Source organism: Epinephelus lanceolatus, chromosome 11 (assembly GCF_041903045.1).
Source record: "Epinephelus lanceolatus isolate andai-2023 chromosome 11, ASM4190304v1, whole genome shotgun sequence".
Lineage (NCBI taxonomy): Eukaryota > Metazoa > Chordata > Actinopteri > Perciformes > Serranidae > Epinephelus > Epinephelus lanceolatus.
The window spans coordinates 33,911,455-33,938,497 of record NC_135744.1 but is presented as its reverse complement, the minus strand read 5'-3'; the positions used below and the strand labels follow the sequence as shown (position 1 = coordinate 33,938,497).

Here is a 27,043-nt window from a genome sequence, read left to right as displayed (position 1 = left end):
ACAGCAGGGTCGCAATCATGCACAGCCATTACTATGAAAGCATGGAACATGCTCAGGCAAACATGGCCAAACAATTTCATGGAAACCACTCCAACATATGGGCTGTAGTTGCCATATGCAAATGTAATAAACACATCTCGTTGGTCTACTGGCTTAGCGCCCACACAAACAAACCTCAGTGCAGTCATATCGAGTAAGACATAGTGGTAGTGTATGATAAAAACCCACCTTGTTGGTCCCCATGAGAATCCTCAAACCCACAGAGCTGCTCCACCTCCAGGTGGCTGGGAGGGATCTTGCGGTGAACGAAGCTGTGAGGGTATTTCTCCTCTGGACTGTCCAGCTCCTGACCGTCCTCATACACGTGCTTCAGCACCCGGCCGCTGTAGGATGACGCCAACTTGAACCTAACCTGTGGTTTTGAGTTGAAGGTGACATGTTTTTACTTCACTCCCCAGAAGGTATTACATGCTGAACTGGTGTTGATGACTAATTTGCACAGCTTGTTAAGATTTTTATGTAGAGAAAAAACTGATCAAAGGTGCATACAAACATTTCCATGTCAACATATATTTCCGTGTCATCATCCAAGCTAATGCTGTTCCATTTCTCAGCTTGCAGTTTGACAACAGATGCAGTAAGAAGCCAGATCTTGAAGCACACCAGTTTCACCTAGCTGTGTGCTTTAATATAAGACAATATGCCACTGATGTTAAAGCAACTGCATAAAAAAGCTCAGTAATGACCTCAATATGTCTTTTACTCAACACAGTGAAATAATTTATTAAAGTACTTCAAAACCCATGAATCTGACAGTAAGTGATCTGCAAATAACTCACCTTTCTGGGCTTGGTGCCTTCATAGCGCTGATTCAGTTTTCTCTGGAGTTCCTCCATGGTGGCTGACTGAGGAGAGGACGCCGAGGGAGCGTCAGTCCATCCAAGGAACACCTTACCTGGGGCGAACTGACATCAGCTGGACACTGTGGTGCCTGGTGCAATAAAAGATAGTACGGATAGACGGATAAAAGAATGGACTGATATTCAGCTTGACTGAAGCAAAAGGTACGAGAGCCCAACTGAAGAGCTTGCGTGTAAGGGGTGGGTGGATGACTAGATGAGATAAAGCTCTCTCCGCCTGTCCTGCCTCCTGAGTTTGACTGTACCTGCTGTTTTAAGGGACCACCTTTCTGGCTCCCCGTGCTAAATTATTCAAAGCGAGATCGTGTGTACAAAAGGGTGGTTGAGAAACCAGAAGCTCCCTCATCAAATAATTATGATCACCAGAATAGAAGGTAGTTGGAGTCCGTGTGGAGCACTGTGTGTTTGTGTGTGTTAAGGAAAGAAAGAGAGAGTGAGGCTGTGTGTCTGTGTGTGGGAGTTGTTAGATAGTTGTAGGGCTGCCTGTCTTTGGACTGGAGCCGAGTACATCAGTGTTGAACAGTAACATGACATTTGATGTATGTTGCTGTCATACTAAAAAACAGATATGTCTATGATCACAAAGTTCAGAGCTGTATTACACTGAAATAACACTTTGTTTTTAGTTTGCTTCTTTGTATTGTCGCCTCCACCGATGAGGATGTTTTTTGGTTCTATTTGTTTGCAGGATTACAGAAAAAAAGTACTGGCTCAATTTTCATTGGTGGAAGGCTGTAGCATGGGTCAGGGCAGAAGTCATTTAATTTTCGAGGAGCTCCGCATCATGGATACACAAATTATCTCTCACTTTTGTTAACATTGTGAGATGGGGTGTTTGGCCTTGGCGGAGGTCTGCACTCTTCGAAAGTCTTTCTAGTTTATATATGCATTTCTATACTGGATGTGTCTGTCCAAGGTGAAGTAGTGTCGTTCATAGCACCGAATCTTTAGTGTTTTATAGAGTCTTACTTCATGACTCAGTGGAATCTGAGTCAGACTCTTTGAAAGTCTAACCTAAAGAAAAAGACGTTCCAGTAGGTCTGAGGTAAAACATGAAATATAACATTCTCCAGCAGGCAGCGCTCAGGGAGCTCCTCTGGAATCTGAGAAGATTCAAAGACAAATCAAACAGGCTTATATCACAAATGCTTTGGATGTCACAGACAAAAGATGAGAAAGTTTATTCAGTCCAGACGTTTAACTGAGGTGAACCCCACCAAAAACTTATCTGTAACTTGTGGATCTGCTCCTGTTTCTGGAAAAATGCTTTCAAAATTATATGCAGAGAACCTATGCTCATTTTTAGGTTCATACTTGTACTCAAGGTCTCTACCAGAATATGTGTACGTACTTTAATGCTCCTCATACTGTCTGTACTAGAGCACCTGTATTCATACTCTGTCTGAGATGCTCCATTTAGTGACTGTCACTTTAAGCCCCCCTCCCGAAAAAGGGGAACTGCCCATTGGTCCGACATCCCATTGTTCCGACCATATTAAACCCATTGTTCCGAAGTCCTGTTGTTCCGAAATCATCATGATGCCCTGTGGTTAAGGTCTGGTTAGGTTTAGGCACAAAAACCACTTGGTTAGGGTCAGGAAAAGATCATGGTGTGGGTTAAAATGAAAAAGAAAGTGGCAAACACATAAGCCGTGAGCCTGCTTCGCCTCAAGCCTTTCCCAGCTGACCCAGAGCAGGTCACGGCGCACCATCAAGGCAGAAATACGCCCACCGGGAGCCGTTCAGCACTGGGGAGAACTCCCCACACAACCCAGACCCCAGAGTTAATAACAGGAGGTTATGGTGTTTCACTCTCTCCTCTCTATGACACTTGTATCTCGACCAGTAGCCTACTTTTGTTGCATCTGCTGATCCTCTATGGTGCACAAATACAGTATAGCCTAGTATAATCACATATCGGAACAACAGGACGTCGGACTAATGGGATGTTGGACCAGTGACATGGACCCCCGAAAAAGCCCAGTCCGCTCTGATTGTTAAGCATTTCCGAGTCTTCCACAGCTTAGCATCTCTGCCTCGTCAGTGCAGCTAACTGTAACAGAGAATAGTTACATTTTCTACTTTGGAAGATCACCAATAAAAGTTTCTACACACACCCAGACATGTTCCAGCAGGAATAGAATCCAAAATCAAGGAAAAATAAACAACATCAGCAACCAAGACTACATTTTGTGTAGCTACATGGATGTTAGCACACTTGCAGGCGAGGAATGACTTTAAAAGAGAGTAGTGGTGGTTTTCACTGTGAAAAATCACCAATGAATGCTTCTAAACACAACCTGCCATGTTCCAGCAGGGATATCATCCAAAATCTGGGAGAAATTATTAACATTTGCAACCAAGTTTACATGTTTCCCAGATGCTAGCATGTCACTACATGTAGTAGTGTAGGTTACTGATGTAAACACTTGCAGTAGCGTGCCTGGAGCAGATGACCATACAAGACATTTGACAAACTATGATGTCATACTGTAGCCAGAGTTAAAAGAAAAAAAAAGGTTGGAAAAATTATTTAAAACTTTGGCCATGTTTAAGATGATCACCTCTCATATGGAATTCAAATAATGGAAAAGCAAGTAAAATTCATCCCGACATCATTTGCAACATTTCCTTTTACAGCAAAAGCACTAGGTGAGTATAAAAAGAAACATTATGAAACATGTTGCAACTAAGAAGAAACGAAAAGATATTAAGAATAGTCGTTCAACTGAGTTAGGGAAAAAATAATCTACAGAAAAATATTTCAATTTAAGGACATCCTTGAAAGTATACAATTAAACAGTTTTCCTCTTCTTATCCTACAGTGTAATTACTTGGGCTGATGAGTCATACAATTAGCGTTCTAACTAAATCACCATGTGCTAAGTGTTTTCCTGTCTAGTGCAATGGCTTCAATTATTTGGTAAATTACGTATCCTTATTTTGTGTTTAACTTCAAATTACCCACTACTTAGTGTGACTAATAGGAGGGGTTACCATGCATTAGACACAGTGTAAGGACTTGTGGTGTGGTATAGTGATACTGAAAGAGAAGGTTCATTTTTTTTAAAGTACAGCTTAGACTCAGACTACTTCAGACTCTCCTTTAACTTACCTTACTTACATTTTTATAAGTATAAATTATATACAGATGTGTGACCCTGTTCAAGTCAAGGTAAATAATCATCACATTCATACTAAAGTTATGAAATTTCTTTGCAAACATTTTTTAAACTGTTATTCAGTAAAGCCCAAGGATAGAAACAGTTCATGTACATATGTTAGGCCAGTCAGACAGTGTTTTAGAACAAAAACAGAGGTGACAAATATATATTCACCTTCAGCCCTGGACCCTCATAATTGATAAGGTAGAAATTCATTTTAGTTTAGTTCTTCTATTTGCATATAAATGTGTATAGGTAAGACAGTAAGAATTTTAAAAGTTCAAACACTGTGCAGGAGTGGTTAGAAGCCAAAAATGTCTTATGGAGATATCTTCCCTATTAAACAGCAATAATGACACAAAAAAGAAATAGCATAACTAATCAAAGTTTCCACACTCGCAGTATTACAATTCAATTGAAATGTACAAATTATAAAAAACAAAAATGTTTTTAGAAGCTAAATTTCATCACAAGTGAGGCAATAAAGTGTTAAGAGTAGTTGTAAATTATAGTCCTTTTCAGACATTTTTTTTAAATAACGATAATGACAATGTTGACTGTTGTGATGGAAATACATTGTCCCAAAGAGATGGTCCTCTGTGTTTCAATGACTATTGATTAAGGGAAGTCTGAAAACATGGAAGACTTTTCCTGTTAGACCAAACATCAACAGGCTTTTTTAGTGGGGCACAGTTAGTACAGGCAAATATTCTCAAAAGGGCTTCAGATAACCCAAGGTAGAATTTAAATGTTATCTCTTATTCCCTTCATGGAATGGATATTCATTCATCCATTCATCCATTTTTTGTAACCGCTTATCCTGTTGGGGGTCGCAGGGGGGCTGAAGCCTATCCCAGCTGACACTGGGCACCCTAGATAGGTGACCAGACTATCGCAGGGCTAACACACAGAGACAGACAACCATGCCTCCACGCAATTTGGAGTCACCAGTTAACCTAGTCTGCATGTCCTCGGGTGGTGGGAGGAAGCCAGAGTACCCAGAGAAGACCCACACTGACACAGGGAGAACATGCAAACTCCGCACAGAGGGGCCTGGTTCGAATCAGGAACCCTCTTGCTGTAAGGCGACAATGCTAACCATTGCAGCACCTTGCCACCCATGAAATGGATAGACGTATCAAAAATCATTTTATGCTGCAAAATACAAAGTGATGAAATTGGTCAGTGCATTAACTCACCCCATATACCAAAAAGTGCAGAATAAAACCACTCTGGAGATGGTTTCATTCTACATGCAGTGTTTTAACGTAACTATAGGCCCGTTTCCACTGAAGAAGTTCCTGGTACTATTTGGGGGGCAGGAACTACAAGAATGTCCTCTCGCTCGGCCCTCTCAACCGCCGTGTCTCCACTGAGAGAGCGGAGTAGGAGGAAGGTTCCTGTAAAGTTACCGGGCTCTGGATGTGATATAATCGTTGTGCGACCATTTTGACCAGGGCGACGTAGGGGCGTAGGGACGCCGTTAGCCGTTAGTGGTGTCTGTAATAACTCCGGTCACGGTCCGTGAAAAAAATATTTTTTCCAGCGGATGTCTTAGTTACAACATGATTGAGCTAACTGGAGTAGTTTCATGTCGTATCCGACAACGGGAGGCTTTTAACAGATGACGTCCTGATCTTAGCTTTGCTGCTGCTGTTAGCTGTCCCTGTTAGCTGATGCTTTCTAGACATCATGATTTCCCAAAACTGAATAAATACCACACATAGCAACACAAAACTGCTTTGCTAGCTCAATCATGTTGTAACTAAGATATCCACTGGAAAAAAATATTTTTTTCACGGACCGTGACCGGAGTTATTACAGACAGCGCTAACAGCTAACGGTTAGCCCAGCTAATCTACAATAACCATGTTGTTAATTACAAAGCACATCCCGCCTTGAGTATATCCAGTCAGCACCAAGTAATCACCAAGCTCCAGCCAGGAGTTTCTTGGGGCCGTTCTGAGTACCTACTCCGAGGCAGGGACTTGTTTAGCCCCTATAAAAGTTAATTACCCCGAAGTTCCTGCGGTGGAAACGGGCCTATTGGTTTTTAGACCATAAAAAGTGGAGGGGTCCAATACTGCCTTCTGAAAAAGTCTAAGGTCATGCCCTCCCCATGTCCCCCCAGTGAATTATGCCCCTGATTAGCAGAATAAAATCACTCCTTAGTAAATTACTAAATGTAGTGGGGATGCTGTCAGTGGAGTCTATGAGTTTGATAAGCCTTTTGTGATTGAAGTCATTCATCAGTGAGCTGTACATTAATTAATATTAATAAGCTTGATACACAACTTTTTTTTTTTTTAAAGATATGTTTTTGGGCATTTTTGCCTTTAATGGATAGGACAGCCAAGTGTGAAAGGGGGAGAGAGAGAGAGGGGGATGATATGCAGCAAAGGGCCACAGGCTGGACTCGAACCCGGGCTGCTGCGGCAACAGTCTTGCATATGGGGCGCCTGCTCTACCACTAAGCCACCCGATACACAACTTTTACATTACAGTCAAACGACCCATGTGGTGGAGTCTTTTCTTTTAAAAATGAGAGTACCTTTATATGTAACCTCTAACCGTTTGTTAAACACATTATGGAATTAGGAGTAACTCAGTGTTTCAATGTATGACCTTTAAATACTGTTTAAACAAGCAGCTCCCTGATCTGTGAGTGTATATAGGCTACAATGTGTGAAGCACTATGCTGCTCATAAAGCTTCTCTATATATCTATATTCCAAATAAAGCTATAGAAGTCTAATCATAGGCCTTTGATTTTTCCTATTTGATGTCCTCATCATATAAAAAGTATCGCTCAAATCTCTAATTTTGTTCTTTGTCATTTCCAGAATTGGCCTGTCTGATTCTTATTAAGCCTAATAGGGTATGATTCATGCTGTCAGCATCCCTTTAAGCTTCATTTTATCACTAGTTCGGGGATTCATTTAAGATTTCAATCACATCTGGGAGTGCCAGTTCTGAAGTATGCATCACTTTCTCCCGAGTCAGTGTTAGGTCACATCCTGGCATCATATGACGGATCTTTGTGGAGTTGGTGTGTGCATCTGTGTAAATATGTATGCAATAGCCGATTCATAAATGCATATATACAGCACTTGAATTATTCCGTTTACAGGGTTTGCAAAGTGTTATCTATATTTTGAAAGTGCTGATGGCAGCGGCAACTTTTTTTCCTGCATCTTCAAGAGGCCATTTTATAGAACAAACACTAATCTAACAAATGGATGCCATTAGCCCCATACATGTCGAGATCAATCTTACAATTATCCTTACAGATGACTGTTATTAAGCCGAGAGGGAACGGATGGTTTAAAAAGAGAGAGAGGCAGAGAGAGACTACGGGAGGAGAGACACAGAACCTCTCTTGTCTCTTCTCTGACCGAGCGTCGGCTTAATCAGATTGCAGAACAAGCAAGTACGGCCACTCAAGCGAGAAATTGTTTTGGGTGCATCGCAGTGAAGGAATCGTTTAATGTGCCAGGATTCTCGCTGCTTTCGGTTTAAATGATTGCCACTATAAATCTGTCTCTGTGTCTCCACATTAACAGTTCATGTATATTCTATCATCCCCATTATCCTCCCTAAATACAATATGCAATATGAGCTTCATCGCTCAGGTACAGCGCACGCTCCCTCACTAACTATAGATCTTCATCTAATCCATTTTCAATGCTCTGATGGTACAGATCGAAACTGAGAAATAATAGTTTTGGTTTTCACCGTGCTGGTTGGTAATACATTTGGACCCGAGCGCGCGGAGACAAGCCTCATTGAGCTGCAAATTTAAACCCAAATGGAAGTCTATTCCCCTAGGTGGCCTGATGCAACGTCTACGTGCTAACTGTTGTGGATGAGTAAATTAGAATCGAAACTCTATCTTTTGCTGTATCCATGCACCAGGTATGATGAGTGCTGAATCTTTTTAATTTACTTCTGGTTGTGGTCCGAGTTGTTTACGCCTCAAACCCTCTGCAGCTACTGTAGCACATCCTACCTTATTCTGGCATCAGTGGATGTTCATTATAGTAGATGATTTGCGTTTATCAGAGCATGTGTGTGTGTGTTGACTACTTCCCCAAGGGTCCAAGAGCACCCTAAGGAGGTATATCATACTCTGAAGTCTGTCTGTTCAGGCCTGGGGGCAACATACATCCCTGCCACCCATGTCTGTAATGTACTCTCTGTTGTACTCTCCCTCTTCTGTCTGTCGCTCCCTCTTCTCTCTGAACTTTTGCCCTGTATAGATAAAAAAAAAGCAGGAAGGTGAAACTCTCACTTTTAAAAGACACCTACTCATTATTTTGTCTGCACTATTCCTGACGCCCTCCCAAAGGGAATAGTATTGACTGAGTCTCATATCAGCAGTACCTATTTTCAGGCAACAATGGAACAGAGATCAGTCAAAAACACTGTTTAAAATTCTCCATAGTGGTCATCATGCTGAAGGCCTGTGGGAGGCAGATTTTTGGGGAAAGGTGGAATTACTCAGAGTGTCATACAAGGAGTTTCTAACGATGAACTGTCCCCTCAGGTCAGCAGCGAGGCGGTAATGATCACCTGGCGTGTTGCCATTTTAAATGGAAACCACTACTATTCTACACCCCCTTCTCTCTTCCTCTGCCCATTTCGGGACCAACCTCAGATTGTACTTTTTGACTCTCTCGCTCTGCCCTCGGGTGGCTGAAAGGCAGCAGGGAGGAGGAATATGACAGGAAGAGGGAGGGGGGAGGCAGAACTGGAAGGAGGGAGAGTGTGAAAGGCTGGAATTAGAGATGGATGAGTGTATGAGAGGGAACCAAGGGGAGATAAGGGAGGAGTGACGCAGCTACAAATGAATGTGAAAGACCATATTTGTCTTAAATCATATCTGAAGACACTAATGTGACATCCTCTCTAAAGGTTACAGACAAAAAAGGAGAAACGGTCGACAGTTCAGACAATATATTAGGGCTGTGGTTCGTCTAATTCACAAGTGTCTTTCTCGCCATAGTTTTATTACCTCTGTTACAGCTATAACCAAATGGAATATAATTATCCACATGTTCCTCATGGACAGGGCTGTTTATAGATGAGAATACAAGATATTGCTATTTTTAGCTGAACTTAAGTTTCTGTGTTATCTTTTTCTCAAAATAAGTGTTTTTAATAATGCGATAGGGGACATTCAGCAAGCACTGACAAATAAATAATAAGAATACACTGTCCCAGCTCAGTCACCAGGAGAATGTTGGTAATGTATGTCTTTTTGCAAACCATGAATGCATCACATATGCACATCAACATTTGTAAAGTGATGTAATATATAAGCTGAATTTGTCACCTGTCTGTGTTTTTCCAGCAGCTTTTTAGAGTTTATATGTGGGTGTTTTGTAGCAACCTGTTGGTGTTCTTCCACCAATAGTTTTAATGCATTTGCTACATAAAAACATGAAAATATAATGTATTCGTAATTTGCAGAAATGTACATTGCCAATAGTTTTACTGGCAATCAGCATTGGGCAGTAGTGTCACTACAAGTAGCAACGTTAACTATACTTTCTAAGTAGCATGGTGGTAACGTTACATCCCATTGTTCCGACCATATTAAACCCATTGTTCCGAAGTCCCGTTGTTCCGAAATCATCATGATGCCCTGTGGTTAAGGTCTGGTTAGGTTTAGGCACCAAAAACACTTGGTTAGGGTTAGGAAAAGATCACGGTGTGGGTTAAAATGAAAAAGAAAGTGACAATCACATATCGGAACAACAGGATGTCGGACTAATGGGATGTTGGACCAATGGGCTGTCGGACCAATGACATGGACCCAAGAAAAGAGCTGAGAGACAGAGAACAGTATTAAGTAGGAGACGTATTGGTGTTATTAAATTACTGTCTTTTATTTATTATGGTTTTATTGACTGAAAAACATATTTTGGAATTACTGAATTACTGACATAGCCAGCTTTCTGAAAGAGGCCGAGACAGGGAAATAAATTAAGCAGGGAGAGGAGAAAGAGACAGAAAGAGAGCAGTAGGCAGACTGCTGATGTCAGGTCATTGGAGGACATGTTAAAAAGTCTTAAAAAAAAAAAAAGATAAGAAGAGAGCTCTAATTTAAGTCTGTCATTTATTAGTAAACAGTTAAACTGAACATGTCTTTGCCTGCCTATTTGTTTGGCTAACAGTTTTTCTTATCACTGAGATAACGCTGATTTGCCAGAAAGTAAAAAAATAAAAGTCGCTTTGCAAGTAGCAAGCCACTTTTGCCATTTTCTCTTGGCTTAGAGTAGTAAAACTTTATTAGAAATGTAGAGTAACTAGCTGCTTAGCTCGCTAAATTTTCCAAGCAGCTTGCTCAACTCTGCTGGCGATTAGATTGTTTGTCCACACACTCTAGAAAGGCAGAACATAATTCATCTGTGCTTTCTAAAACTGTTGCAAATGACTGTCGAAAAAGAATTTGGTTTTATGATGTGACAATATAGTCAAGGTTTGGTCAGGTTTAAGTCAGGGATAGTGTCCCTGTGTTTGGCTTGGTGGAAGCATTGCTAGGGTTAAAAAAAAAGACCATGGCTTGGGTTAAAATAAGCACTTAGTTAAGGTTAATGATCATGCATCTGTTGGACACAAACAACAGTCTTCCATGTGAAAGACCAACGTTTTGTTGACCCATTCTTTCTCTCTTTGGATCTTGGATCGAAGCAGATGTCATTTCGGGGCACTTGCTGAAACGACTGGCGCTGCTGTTCTTCCTGGGAGGACGGCCTCAGGACATTTTAAAACAAATATTTCAATCCTACACAAGGCATTTTTTTTTAATAAGAATCTGAAACCATACACAGGTGAAAACTATGGGTGTCTCTGAAGAGTTTGCTGTAGAGAATGCATTGGCAGTATGTATGACTTTCTCCAGTCTTCATTGTCTGGCTGTCTGAAAAGCTAATAATGAAGTTGCAATCATACATCATGTCATAAACAAAATAAAGTGAGGCAATTTAAGTTACAGATGGCATTGATTACTCCAATATGTCTGGCCTAAAAACCTCCCACAAACATTTTTTTTGACATTACACTAAATGCCAAACAATGCTCTGGCCATAAAAAATGACAGTCTTTTTCCAACAAGTAAAAATGATGACTATGAGTAGATGTGTGACTACAATTTCTAAGTAGCTTGAGTTGGAAATGTTGCATTACTATCTGTCCAGGACTAAATCAGGTAAAATATCACTTCGCCACAAAAAGCAGCCTTAATAACTGTGATAAAATAAAATAAAAACGGATACAGCACGAGTTGTTCAACTTCACAAAGGCACTTAACTGATGACGAAGCAGAAACCTTCAACGCTGAATTAGATTAAACTGTCATTTTAAAAGATTCTGTCCCACAGCAGCGATGTTTTAAATAGAACTACTAATGCATTTAAACTTCATTATCTTAATTACAGTGTCTATCAAATGATAGATGTTGCAAGTCACAATCAAGTTAATATTTAATATTTCATTGGGACTGATTTTCTATCTTATTTTAATTAGCTGCATGGTGTCTGGCTCACAGGAAACCTGAAGCACATGTAGAAACTTGTGGCTGGGATGCTACACAGGCTTTCACCTGTGACCTCTCCACACCGCTCTAATTTAATCATCAGAAAAAAAAGGTTTCCTCTCTGAAATGATGCGTGACTGTCTCCACTAACTGCAAACCCAGAAATGAGAAAAGCAGCAGGGGAATCAGTACAGGGAAGTGGCAGGAATCAGCAGATAGTCCCAGTATGCTTAGCAGAAATATAATATTGTTGCAAGGCCTATTTGTAAATCTTTAAAAGGCTTGTGACTTGAGACTGTAGTTACTTTATCTAAAAAAGAAATCCATGTTGGCCGAGCGGTGTGGCTATCAAACACAATCTACTGTTGAGATTTAGCAACAGTACAGAACTACTGAAGCCCTGAGACACAAGTGAGAAAAAAATTCTGTTGATCCGTCTGATCTAAATTGGTTGCTCTTCTGTGTTCATGACTTCAGAACAGGTGAAAAGAAGGTTTTGCCAGGATAATCTTTCTAGATTCCTTAATTTTTTAATCTGTGAAAGAGGTGGGCAAATTAAGGAGCTATATGTAAGAAATATAAAGCAAATAGTCGTAAAATTATCCTAATATGTCACAGAGACTAAGGAATAATGTTCATATAACATACTGATCTCACCGACAACAATAGTACAGCCAGAATATTCGCATTTAAAAAATTTTTTTACAGTCCACAAATCATGTTTATGTTTTGAATTTGTGTTTTGGCCTGTTGTGCCACCCACCGCCATCTACCAGTCACGCAGTCAGTAGAGTCTCAGCATCAGTTACAGTTACGACTGAGCTACAGCAGCATGGCAAGCAGCATTAGCAGTGTCCCGGTACATAGCATTAGCAGCCGGCTTCTCCTCAGCTGTATCCCAGCAGCAGCGTTAGCAGTGTCCCAGTACATAGCATTAGCAGTCTCCTCAGCTGTATCCCGGCAGCAGCGTTAGCAGCAGAGAAGCCGGACTTGCTTGAACGGTCCGCTGGAAAACCGAAGATCAAGGACGCGGCGACGCGGCCCTGCCACGGCGGCCGCCCGTGGGCAAACAAATCAATCTCTAGCGTGCCGCTGTCCAGCATCCTCGAATCTGTAGGGGAGGGGGGGGCGGACACGACTCGCGGCAGTATTTTTAATTTGAGTGCAGTAACCGTTTTAGCCACATTCTTACATACAACGCCTTTTATTTTGACAGTAATGTTACATAAAGTTATATTACACTATATGTGCCCTGTGTTTGTAATGCAAGGAGACATTAAAACTCTTCTGGAAGAGAACGTGTATGCTTTCAGTCCTATTTAGAAACTGGGGCAGTGCACTTCAGCCCCCTGTGGCTGAAATGAGCATTACAACAAAAACCAAAAAAAAAAGATTCATTCATTTTCTGTAACCGCTTATCCTGTTCGCAGGGGTCGCAGGGGGGCTAAAGCCTATCCCAGCTGACATTGGGCGAGAGGCAGGGTACACTCTGGTCAGGTCTCCAGACTATCACAGGGCTGACACATAGAGACAGACAACCATTCACACTCACATTCACACCTACGGCCAGTTTAGAGTCACCAATTAACCTGCATGTCTTTGGACTGTGGGAGGAAGCTGGAGCACCCAGAGAAAACCCACGCTGACAGGCGGAGAACATGCCGATCTCTACACAGAAGGGCTCCCCCATCCTTGGTTCGAAACCTCCACCCTGAGTTTAAACCAAGAACCCTCTTGCCAGGAGGCAACAATGCTAAACACTGCACCACTGTGCCACATAAAGTATTGCTGTAATGAAATAAATCAAAGCAGAACCAGTTGTGGTTTTATTCAGAAGCACCTGGCACTTGAAGCCTCTGATCAGAAGTTAGCAGTTAGCAGTTAGCAGTTAGCTGAAAGCTAAAATGTTACAGGGGTGTCGTTAAATGGGAGGATTTATTCACTGTAAGTGGGAAACAAACTAACAGGTTTCCAGTTCAGATATTAATATTTGCAGCTCGCGCTGGTGCGTCATGATAGAAAAATTCAACTAAACACTCATGCGGGATCATCAGGAACCCTCTCGCTATCAGGCGACAATGTTTACTACTGCACCACCATGCTGCCCCTTTAAAAAAAGAAGACTGTCAGACTGTTTTGTTTTTTTTCTTACAAATGAACTTAAAAAAAACTGCCAAAACTTTCTTTTTTACCATCTGGAAGAACTTTTTTCCCCTCCTGTTTTACAGATGATCAAAAGAAAACAATTTAGATCAGACTTACAAAAATGTATCCCTTTTTTTCCTCTCACTTGCCTCCTAGGGCTTCTGTACAAAACAGAGGTTTAAATTTTAAGAAGACAAAGGGCTCCATTTTCATGACCCTGCAGTGCAGCTCAGATCACAGCTAAGTGCCTCTAGCATGGCTGAACAACAACATGAAACTCATTTGGGTATTTTTTTAAAAGCAAACTAAAAGGAACAGTGAGTTCCTAGTGATTCATTCCTGCATTAAAAAAAATTGAACGAATTGCTCTAAAATGGCTCCTACCCCACCTGACATCTGGAAATTATGTGGGAGACTACTCCAGTACAAACAACGTGAATTGGGCAGGAAGAAGGAAAATGTTCAGCTTCCATCCCTAGACATGATTGTTAGAGGCTGACAGGAGGATAAAGATGCAGAAAACCTACTCACAGAGACCAGATCTTAATTGTACCTCTAATCACCAAATTACAACTTTAAAGCTCAGTGAGGAGGACAGAGAGAAAGAGGTGCCCTCTGCATCAGTGGGTACAAAGAATGAAGAATGACAGTCCTACTCCAACCCCACCAAAGGGACTCCAATGGGATGCCATTACATGGTTGAGCTGTCAGAACGTCCAGCCTGAGTCCTAAAGTCACAAGGAATCAACAAGATCTCTGCTACTTCACCCCACAGACAGCCAACAGGACCCCCCAGAGGGCACGGCTGCTGTTGGGTATGTCATCACATGCGACAGCTATGGGGAGCACTACATCAAAGGAGCAGCAAGAGACTGAATGAACTGGCTTATGTCATGTGACCATGACTGAATCATCTCCATGACAACTGAACAAACTCCAACATTTCTTTGTAAAGAAAAATGAAAATGTTCACTTTCAAAAAAAGAAAGAAGAACATTGATCTATCCAAATGATAGATATCTATTTTTCAGCAGTGACAGGGATTATTTTTATCTTTCTATTCCAAACCACTGTGCCGTTGTCATGTCACAATGAATCTGGGAAACTCGAGACAGGCAAACCTGTCTTATTAGCATAATAAAGGACATCAGATACCAGCGCATAATCCATGATAGTTGAACCTGGGTGTTAAAATGTCACACTATTTTTGTAGGCCAATTTAGAACATTTTTGGAAGCAATGTAAACGTGCAGTGAAGTATCTCTGTATTGACAAAACCTGAAACTACTCAGATGGTTAAAACTTAATCAGGCAGTACATTTAGGCAGAGACAAAAATCTATTTAAATATTTGAAAAAGTATTTGATTAATGGATCAGTGCAAAAACCATTCTGGTTTTGGTGCGTTTGGTCATGTACTTTCCACATCTAGATACGATGTGTAAGGTACCCTGGGTACGTTGGTTGTTGAAGTTCTGGGACGCTGTGCAAAGTTATGCCTCTTACATGTATTGTCTTCTTTCAAAATACACTTCCATTTTCACAGGAAACGACCATTTACAGTCTCTTTCAAAATAAATGTGCTAAGTCAGTACAACAACTTGAATTGACGTTTTTTTTTTGCTCCAACAACTACCGCACTAGGTTGGGTTTAGGCAACAAAAAAAAAACAAAGTTAGGTTTAGGAAAAAAGAACAGGGTTTGGCTTTATAATCTAACATGATGTGAACACTGCTCTCCTGGGTGAAAGTCGGTGTTTGTTGGACCCATCTACCGCCACTCCCGCCCCCCTACTACGACTTTTGCCTCCTTAACTTTTGGTCTTATCCCAGCATGTTTCCCCCTGATGCCACCCAGCACTATTAAACTATAATGGCAACCAGCCGCCTATCATGCTTACATTAAAGGACAGCTTTTTTGGTCAATGTCTGATGCCGCAAGTCACTGCCCAAGCATCAGATTTCGACGACTCCAGAGTGAAACCAGGTTGGAGATGCATCATGCTTTCCACCAATTCCAATGTAAGCCCATCAATGTAGATGCTCATAGCAACAGACGCTTGAAAGTCTGCTCAGAGTGGGTGAGACAGGAGTATATGGGTATAACAAACACTGGACTTTGACCCAGGAGAACGATGTTTCAGACCAACAACCAACAACATTGGTTGTGGCATTTTAGGAACTCAAAATGGGGTGTTTTTTAGCAACATCCGCAATCTTTTCCTAACTATAGGCAAATGGTTTTGTTGCATAAAACCTAACCACTGGCCCCTTCTTACCGCTGTGTTTGTGCCTCTCAAACCAGGGTATTTTTAGCAACATCCACAATCTTTTCCTAATCATATCCAATTTGTTTTGATGCACAAAACCCCAACTGCCAACCCCTTCTTACTGCCTACCAAGATACAATGCAAAAGGCTGCCTCCAACATCATTTTAATAACACTCAGGCCTTCTGTGAGGAGCACAATAAAACTAGCATGAATACTCAGAACTAGTCCATACCCATTGAGTACAGCATACCATACCATGACTTAGTCATACCAAAAAAAAAAAAAAAAACAAAACCCCAAAACACTGGTCCACAGGGGGGAGCCACAGCAGTCGGTCGCATTTTAGCCATTTTTAAGCATTTTTCTGTTGTTATAGCGCCACCCAGCTGCCAATTAGAGTTAAATTTCTCCAGTCACCTTGAGACGTCCTGTTCTACATATCTACCAAGTTTAGTAAAAATCCATATGGCGGTTAGGCCTAGATAAGAAATTAGCTCTCTAGCGCCCCCATTTTGTTTGATGGGGTCAATAATGGAGGGGTCCCCTCAGATTATGTGAGGTCATATGCCTACAAAGTTGCGTGGTGATGGGTGAAACCCTTGAGATGTTATACACCTTTATGTGATGAGCCACGCCCTCCGCAATATTCATTGCCTTATAGAAGCTCAGTTTTAGTAAGTTTTTCCAACTTTTGCCAAGAGGGAACTTTAGATATTGGTCCCTAGATTATGTTCACCCAGTTTCATGCAGATCGGTCAAACTTCCTAGGAAGGGATCGATTTTAAGTGTTTTTCAAAAAATTCAAAATGGCGGAAAATCTATATAACCGGAAGTTATGGGTTCTTGGGGCAAACTTGTTCCTCACGAGGAGAGGCATCTCTGTGCAAAGTTTCATGTCTCTACGACATACGGGGCATGAGATATGCCCATTCAAACTTTGCAATTTCAATCGGTTGCTATAGCGCCCCCCTTTGGCCAACTGATGTAATATTGCTTCAGTTCGCATCCTCCCATGACCTTCTACCACTGTGCCAAATTTCACATGGATTGACAAAGTCAGTGAGGAGAAAAACGTGGAACAGACACACACACACACACACACACACACACAGAGTTTTCATCATTATATAGTAAGATTCACCCCAGGAGTTGATACTGTATCTAAGACTACAGTATTTGATATCAGTTGTACGAGCTGACAACATGTATCGGGGTTAAAATGTGTTATCGCTTTGCCTACCATGGAACAATAAAATGCAAGCATCATGCGAATAAACAGCATGCCCTGAACATGTCTCTGGCCAGTCAAATTACCTGTCTGAAGAGCCTACTCTCTGAATGAGAAAACAGCTCAGATTAGCTGTATAAAGGAAGGACTTCAATAGTGGATATGGGAAAAATAAGAGTGGGCTGATAACTTTTTGGCTGATAACTACGAGCTAACAAACAATATTGATCCGTACGGCAACTTGAGCTGATTAAGCGGTACACAAGACTTGACATGTTTGCAGGAGGGGAGGAAATAACCAGCGGGCAAGGTCAAGTTCGGCGAGGTGAAACTAATCCTATTCAGTTGAATGTCAGTGTGTTCTTGTTCTGTGCTGTGCGAGATACCAGAGTTTTGCTGTTTGTTTCCAAAAATAACTCAAAAGGAGCAAAGGAAACCGAGGCAGCCAAATGCTCTTCATCTAATGGTTTTTCTTGGCTCTTACAGGAGGCCCTTGTTTCAAGAGGGTCCTGCTGCATTGCAAAGAGAGAAAGGGCTATGGCAGATGTCACTTGAGAAGAGAGAGTTTATTCTGGAGTGAAATCAAGTAGAGCCAGTCCTTAATCAAGTATGAAAACAAGGGTGGCCCACAGAAAGATGAGGATTAGACTGAATGTCCAGTGACACTAAATGCATTGATTGAAATACCAGGAGATACGAACTTTTGTATATATTTTGATATGATGGCATCCATAATGTGTTTTTGTGTATGTATTATATAAATTAAAGAAACTTTGTTTTCTCATGATGGATGACTTTGTTGGTATGTCTTATCTGTTTCCTACCATTGATACTTCAGTCATGGCAGCTGGTGAGAAGACCCAAAGCCATGTGTTGAAGTGGGAGCCCTCATTCTTTGTGCTGTCAATAAGCTCAGGCAGAATTGGATTTAGCTTGTTTGATAAGCATGATAGGAGCTTAATATTTTAACTCTGACATGTATTACATCTATTTGTAAATCCTTTAATAAATGTGTGTGTAAGTCATTCATATATTCTTGTAACTACCAGCTAGTTTTATACTTATGTGTGAAATCAGGCTGAAAAAAATTGAAACTTTAGTACTTATTTTTAGGTGCAGAGTTTTTCAAGTGTGTCTTAAAACTCTCACAAACCCATACGTGCAGTAAAAGACTGTCTGTGCACCTCAATCATTACTCCGTCCACACTGACCATAGAGATCACTTCCTAATGTGATTTTAATGCAAGTGATGTCAGGCAAATTTAAATGTCATTGTTCTGTGCAAAAATGCATTTCAAAGTTTAGCCAAAGCTAATGTGAAGCTTCAGCTGTCAGTTATAGTTAAATCAGATGGTATATGTTGTGTTTTTATTACAGCTAATGCAGTGTATGCTCTCAACGGGTTGATTCCTCGGCCTCTCATCCAAAGAACTACACACTTGACATTGCACTGCCTTAGGTCCTGAACAATACACCTGCCATAACATATTTGCGTCCACTAGCAATTCCAGACTATAGATGTCATTTGTGTGCAAAAGCTCACATGAACATGTTATGGCTTCGTTTCGAAAGTTACATAACAGATGCTAGAAATGTTTGAGTTTGCTACAATGTAACATCTCTGGTCTCTCTTTCCTCATCTGTTCTTGAATGTACTGTAGCAAGCAACGGAAAGCAAACTGCCATTCATTGGTGTAACAGTTATTTGGGGTCCCCTCTCAATACTCTACACAGTGTGTACATAACACACTACCAATTAATGTTAACCCATCACTGCACTCACTGCACTCCTGTGGATCCTCAGCAATACGCCAGCCAAGTGTGAATATGATCAGATGAACAGCTATCGATAAAATCAAATACACAGTCAGAGTCCTTCCATTTTAGTTACTTGTTCTTTTTGGTACCATCCCTCTATCATACCTCTGCAGGAACAGAAAAAGTTCAGGGAAACAAAAAGAGAAAACTTTGCACAAAAGACTGACTTAGGCTGACTTCCCGTTGGGCACCGTCATGGAGCGGCTAAATTATTTCTGTGATAGCAGTTAATATATATATAATTCTTATGACTCATCCAACCGTTCTCTGGCATAGAGAAGCCAGGAAAAAAAGAAACAATCACCAGAGCGATGGTGAGCTAGTCGGCTGGCTGGCTAGACTAGCAAGTGACACAAGATGGCAAAAGGCTGCTAGCTCATAGTTGAACTTCTCCGGGAAGAACTTGAGCTCTCCCGTGAAGCTATCGTGACCGACATCAGAGTGGAAATTACTGTTCTTTGTATGGAGCTGAGGCGAGAAATTAAAGGAGAGGAGGTAAACAAACCTCACCAAGACCATGCACAGGTTGTGGTGGAGCAAACTGAAGTGGCGCACAGCCTCACCGATGCACTAGAACGCATCCAGGAGCTGGAGAACTCGGACAGGTCAGGAGCAAAGGAACTGAAGCGACTTAAGGACAAATGTTTTGACCTTGAAAGCAGGAGTCTGCGACAGACTGTGAGGTTTATTGGCATCCCAGAGGGAGCAGAGGACTCTAACGCCACTAAAGTCATGGTCATCACTCACACTCAAAGCCTAAAAAAGAAGCCTGGCCATGACCAATGATCATCTGGTTGCATTACTATGCACAAAAAGAGAAAAGACAATAAACAGCTGGTGCATCTTGCTCCTGTTTAAGAGATACACGTGAGAGGAAGTGTTACACAATGAATGTCAGAAATTAATTAACCTAGACAATGGGCTCATCAGACCTTTTGCAGAACCTGCACTCTATTGCCACACATAGTCTACCTCAACAAGTCTGCAAAGTTCTGGAAATGTACTTTGTGATTATGCAATTTTTGCAAATGAATTCCCTGGGGTATCACGTTTGTTTTTCCACCCTCTCTGTCTTTCCCAATCTCCCTTTCCCCCTTTCCCCATCCAGCATTATAATTGGTCTAATAATGGCGTAGATGACAGCCCGTGGCTGGGGCTCTGTGCTCAGTGTATTCAGTGTAGCACAGCGCTTCAACCTGTCATGGATTTCCATTATTCATCGTAGGGAGAACTGACAGTGCTCTCTCTGCAGGCCCCTCTTCAAAGATGACTTTTTACTTTTGTTTGTTCACATCCACAAGACCATTAAGCACAATTGTACGTCATTCTTTTTATTTTAAGACAAGCATTAGAGGTGGATGAAAGACAGTGCCAGAGTGGGGAGCAAATCTCTCTTATACAAAAAGATCCACATTTTGTATTATTTGTTTTTGTGGACTTTTTTTTTTTTTTTTTTTTAAAAAAACTCATTTCCCTGCATGACAAGAAAATATAGTCTGGATACTCGTCTTCCTCTCTGCTGTGTTTACATCCTATTAGTTATTATAGGATCCAAACAAATCCAGTGATGACCTTTAGAGGGATATCATTGTGCATTTATAATAACATGAGCATGCACAATAGGATTATGCCAGAGAAATGACAAAATAACAAGCATCACCTCATATTTATTATAGCAGAGGCTCCTGAATCTTATCGTTGCAGGGGTTTTTCGGTTTCAACCTCCTCCGGAAATCTGATTTCACCTTCGTAATCCTCAACCCAAAGTACAATACAAAAACACATGTACTGTACACACACAGTAATCGAAAAGTGCAGGATGCAACAACACGGATATCACATATGTTGTACATTATTATTATATTAATTGTTTTGTGATTCCTGTATATCAGTTATTAAAAAACTGTATGCATGAGACACATTTCTCAATCCTTGACACACTGAAGAAGAAGCAACAGAGAGAGAGAAATACTGCTGGAGCTGGTAAGCCTCTGAACCACGATGCTTGACTGCTTAGAAGAACGACAAAGCAGTGAGGCAAGCAGTTTGCTATTTTTTATACTCCCTGTCTAACTAAGTCATTCAGTGTGTGTGTGTGCGTGTGCGTGTGCGTGTGTGCGTGTGTGTGTGTGTGTGTATTTCTTTTCCTTGTTCTTGTAGCTAATGTTTTTTTTCCCTTTCTGCAAAACAAAAAGCAGCTTACCATCTCCTGGTTGGCTCTCTTGTCTGCTTGCACATTCTGCCTACTTAGCCTGTCCATCTCCTCCTGAATCCTGTACATAAGCCCAAAACAAGAGATGTCACCAAACACGCACAAATACACACGCACAAAAGAACATCTGAATAAAATTATTCGGGAAGACCTGCAACAATGGAACCAGCAGCTATAGCCCAGCAAGTTCTGGTGTGCCAAAAAGAAATATGTGCAAGGACAATTAAAAAGCTTCTGCCTGCCTGCTGAAACATGCTGGGTAATGTAAAAATGAAACAATGCAACAGCGTATCACAAATAATAGCTCACCACTACATTTTCACAAGGCTGACATAAATGTTGTAAAAGTTTTATGGGCTTCAAAACAATAAAACATCAACTCTAAACATTGTGGAAGGCAGTAATGGGCCAGTTTGTACCAGCAGTGCAAAGATGCTGATGCTTTGCCGTCATTGCCCACTGATGGGAAATTGGAAAATACAAGAGGGTCTGCAATTTTGGCTGCCATTTTGCCATTACTTTGAAATATAGATGATGGTGCAACAACAGCAAAAAATCAGCAAAGGATCTGGGTCTACCACTACCAAGACATCTATCACACAATCTTGGTTTAACCCTGGTTTTATAACATAAATAAACACTGGTTTTTACCAACCATTAATGTCAACCCAGCCCATTGTCCTTGCCGGAATGTCAATACCATGGTACAACATTGTCACACCCCTTGGTGTGTGATATCGACACCAAAGGCACCCTTAAAGGGAAATTTCGGTTTATTTCAACCTGTCTCCTATCGTCCTAAATTTGTCTCAAGTGACTAGTGACATAAAAATAACAGTTAGCATGTTAGCTGTTAGCCTAGATACAGCCGGGGCGCATAGTAGCATCAGACCTGTTAAAACGTAAGTTAATGGGCATACTTCAAGTGCAAAGTTAGTCCACTAAACAAGCTTTTTTTCCACAAAGACCGCCTCATATCGTTAGGATAAATGTCAGAGAACATATAGAAAACGACATGTAAACGTGTTGTCTTACCTTACTGGTGTGCTGCCATGTTTGTTTACCATTTAGCTCTGCTTTCCAAAGCGCGGCCGAAACATCGTGAGAACAAGCAGCGATCTCATACCGTGCCTGAAATCTCGCGAGAACAAGCAGCAACAGCTGGAAGGCAGAACCGGACAGTAGCCTGAAAAGTTCATTCATTTATTTTATGAAAGATTTATAGAATAATGGCTGACTTTTTGCCAGACTTCGACTTTGTGGAGGAGGAATTTGATTTTGCAGAGTTTGATGGCCACCCTTATTTATTTGAGCCAGAATACACTGACGAAGAGCTTTGTGAAATTGAAGAACGGAGGAGGAGAGAGAGGTGCAACAGGTAGAGGACGAAAGAGGAGGAATGGCTGCCGCAAGGCTGCGTAGCTCTGGAGATTGGTGGTGTACCTGTGAATGCTGTGCCCCAGTGCCCACAGAGGAGGAATGCCTCTGTTGCAAGGAATGGACCGGTTGCAGCCTTATTTTCAAGGTCTGGATGTGACCGAGGACGAGACACCTCCACCTGGAGTAGTATCCAGCTGGGCTTTATCTAGAGTTCGCGAGATATATTTCGGCTGCACTTTGGAAAGCACAGCTAGAGGGATAAACAAACATGGCAGCACACCGGTAAGGTAAGACAACACGTTTACATGTCGTTTTCTATATGTTCTCTGACATTTATCCTAACGATATGAGGCGGTCTTTGCGGAAAAAAAGCTTGTTTAGTGGACTAACTTTGCACTTGAAGGTTGCCCGTTCACTTATGTTTTAACAGGTCTTACGCTACTATGCGCCCCGGCTGTATCTAGGCTAACGGCTAACATGCTAACTATTATTTTTATGTCACTAGTCACTTGAGACAAATTTAGGACAATAGGAGACAGGTTGAAATAAACCGAAATGTCCTTTAAATGTCTTTATGAGATGCACCAGGCTTTTGAGTAACTATAATGTAAACCCTTCTGCCTCACAACTTAATGCTGAGGGCAACTGATGTAGTATAAAGTCCAGTTCGGACCAAAGATTTGTGACGAGTTGAGTTGAAACATGCAGCTACTCGCCGTGCTGCAACCTTCCAAAAACCTTAGGATTTACACTGCAAATAGATGAGACGGTGTATCATCTCTATGCAACAATTCTCTGTACTTCTGTTCTGATTTCCAACTTTTCAGACTTTTGTGGCGGAATATAATTTGTAGCTTCTTAAAATATGAGGATGAGGATAGTCATAGTGAGATACTGGCTACAGCTGCATTTGTAGTGGTGATGAACGGCAAAAAAAGACAAACAAAACAAGCATCAGACGGACTGTATTGATAACAAATACGGCACAATAATGTAAGTTAGCAGCACCAGTTAATCAGTCAATGAGAACGTGTGTGTGAGTGAGGGGGCATAAACACATACAGCGAGCAGCAGCAGTGACCCACCGCTCGGCACCAGCATACGTAAAGATGGAAACAGAAGGCTCGTTGGAGATGGTGCACCTCCCGTAGCAAGCGAAATCGCCACTTGCCTTCACTTTGACTTGTCCAGCAGACTTCACTACAAGCCGATTGGCTGTAGAAACAGGTGACGTGCTTTATGTTCTGAACCAGCCCCCAGCAATTTGACCAGGTGACACCATCAGCCGGCTTGAGTTGAGCTCAGACGGCCAGTTCACACCGCTGCAACTTTTCTCAGCAACATTCTAAAATAGTTTCTTCTCATTGCGAATCTGTGGTCTGAACTGGGATTAAAGAAGAGAGAGAAAGTTGGCATAGACTTTGAGGGAGGGGAGGTGGATGGGTTAAACAAAATTTAATTTTTATCCAGGAGACCGCAGTTCATGTCCCATGTGAAATAAAAAAAAAATCAATGTTGTTTTTATATATTATTAGCCAATCACCGTACGCTTGTCCCACACTGATGTCACAAACTGACCTAACTGATGTGATGTATTAATGGCACATTATGTCGAGTAACAAATATCCTTTTTTTTAGCTTAACCAAGTAGTTTTGTCACCTAAACCTAACCACAACTGTTTGAGAACCTTGTGTTACAATCTGTTACAGCTATGCGTCAGATAGATACACTGTGCATCACCCTCAGGTGCCATGGGGTGTGACAAAGTGTCAATATTTGACAACCTGGTAATGAGAACGGGTTCGATAACTTTGATTTCACTTAACAATGAATGTACCATTTTCTGGAGCCTGGGCTGCTCAGGATGTAAGCAGGAACTGACACCTGCATATTTAAATACACGTCTTAAATACATACACACTGGCTACTGTTTATCATCTCTCTAGTCCACTGATAAATTTTGACAGAACAGTGCTGAAAACACTCATGTAACACCATGCCGGATGATGTTGTCTCTCAGCTCATTTCGTCTCCACACCTCCTCCCCCACCCTGACCTCCATTCCTGCTCTCCTCCCTTCAGTCACCAATCCTTCTCTCTTCTCCTCCCTCTAAACCAGATTTTCCTGTCACACGTCACATCCCTCAGGCCTCCTCTTTCTACTCTCTTCCTCACTCAGTCCTGTTCCACCTCTTTTCGTACTCTTAGTCACACGCAACTGTGCTGCCTTCTCCTGACTCCAACATCTGATTTATTTGATACTCTGGGTCTTCCCTTACAAGGCTGGGGCTTCTTTAGGTGCAGGCTGAGTACTGCACCAAGCCATCTCCCACACAAGTAGCTTCAATTACACATGGTTGTCTGCATGATTACTGAGCGCAGACAGAGTATGACACAGAGCAGTAGTGACAGAACACGTAGTGAGGGGGGAGTAGGGGAGAAAGCAAGGTAGGGATGGTGAGAAAATGAGGCAGACAGAGATGGAGGATGGACTAAGAGAAAAATACTAGCCCTTAGGTCCTTAAAAAGTTTGAATCAGCTCTGATTTCATAAAACGAATACTCATAATCTACAGGGTTTGACAGTTACCTTTTCCAATTGATTAGATTTCTGTCCCTGAAACTACGTGGACATGCACTCTAATCAGGCTGAGGCAATATTCTGATTATTGCAGCCGTCAAATATCACCTTAACCACATTATCTTATTTGCATTAATGTCTTAATCAGAGCATATTGTTTCTGTCAATTACAGGCTGCCAATTTTTAGCAACAGCAGAAGATTGGCAGGGCATGTGGACTGTGTTGAACAACATTTGCTTCATGTTTTAAAGGTAGAAGAAAGCAGCAGAAGTCATACTTGATTCTCAATATCATTTATAATGGTTGCTTTTTTCATTTGGCCCATTTGCTCCACAATAAATGGTACGCTGCAGTGTAGTAGTACCATGAGCAGTACCAAGGGAAGCACTTAATACACTCCTCTACAGTTTCTTACCTACTTTAAACAAAGTATATCACCGGTTTAAAGTACAAGAGAAGGTTGTCACTGAACAACTTCTGACTTACCTGGCAGAGAACCAGATGATGGCTCTGACTATGAATTAGACATTAGCATTCTGCTGAACACTGTTTCGAGCTGTGTGCTATTAGAAAACATTACATCATCATTAGATGAGGGTAACACACAGTATATGTTCCTTATTAAATGGCTTTGGACTCTGCAAGTGTGTGTACTAATTTCCCAGAGATGTTGTGATTTTCAGACAAAGCTATAACCTTCATTATATCACACTAAAAGTGTGGAAAGCATGTCTGTTAATAATATGAGATCTAATTCCAGAGGGTTCATACAGGTATTGTAACTTTGGCCTTGTATCACTATTTAACAAAAGTCTGCCATTTGAAAGGCAGAAGCTCATTTTCATTTGTTTGTAACAAGCCAATATTGTCAAGTGCGTGTGAGCGTGAGGCAACAGTGGAAGGACGCAAATGCAGAAAGGAATAGACCAGGGATTTCATGACAAAAAAGGGACTGGGGTTGGTTGGCACACAGCTATTTTCTGGTTGTTTGAAGGTCAAGGGGAAAAAAGTAACATCAAAATCTTTGCTTTCTTGACTTGCACTCATCTACTATTCTAAAACATCTGAAAGTCACTTTAGGGTGAAGGCAACATTTCAGTGTAAGAGTATCGAAATTAAAAAAAACATAAACATACTATAAAAGTGTGTTGGATAGAGACATTGAAAATGTATTACTTCTAGTTACTAGACTAGAATCAGCCACATGTTGAGATAAGACCTGAATGTCTCAGAGGAGCCGGCAAACAATAAGTTCTCCACAAAGTTGGGTCAAATGTGAGTTGTAACTGCATTAAAACCATTTTAAAAAATGTAAAAACAATGTTCATATTGTTGGATAATTATTACTAGTCCATACCCATTGGTAGCTTTGTCACCTTCTTCCTATGCCAATCCTCAATGCCTATGTGCAGTTTCACATAGCTTGACCACGTCAGTGAGTAGAAAAACATGGGACAGACAGAATGACTGACTGACAGAATGACACACTGACAGTTTCCGTGATTTATGTACAGCATACCATACCATGACTTAGTAATACCAAAAATTTAAAAAAAAACAAAACACAACATTGGTCCACAGGGGGAGCCACAGCGATCGGTCGCATTTTAGCCATTTTTAAGCATTTTTCTGTTGTTATAGCGCCACCCAGCTGCCAATTAGAGTTGAATTTCTCCAGTCACCTTGAGGCGTCCTGTTCTACATATCTACCAAGTTTAGTTAAAATCGATGTGGCGGTTAGGCCTAGATAAGAAATTAGCTCTCTAGCGCCCCCATTTTGTTTGA

The 27,043-nt window shown here is 41.3% G+C and overlaps 1 protein-coding gene across 3 annotated transcripts in view; it reads right to left on the bottom strand.

The window, feature by feature from the left end:
- grxcr2 (glutaredoxin and cysteine rich domain containing 2) overlaps positions 1–27,043 on the bottom strand; it is a 39,482-nt gene that overhangs the window by 10,935 nt on the left and 1,504 nt on the right. Inside the window, exons 2-4 of one of the 3 annotated variants that reach the window (XM_033639735.2) lie at positions 21,288–21,357; positions 840–991; positions 229–412 (exon numbers count right to left, since the gene is read on the bottom strand). In XM_033639735.2, the coding sequence (XP_033495626.2) occupies positions 229–412; positions 840–896 (241 nt within the window). In that variant the 5' untranslated portion in view covers positions 897–991; positions 21,288–21,357. Of the gene's footprint in view, positions 1–228; positions 413–839; positions 1,163–21,287; positions 21,358–27,043 lie in introns of those variants that run through there. The other 2 variants (XM_033639716.2, XM_033639724.2) reach the window with 2 other exon arrangements.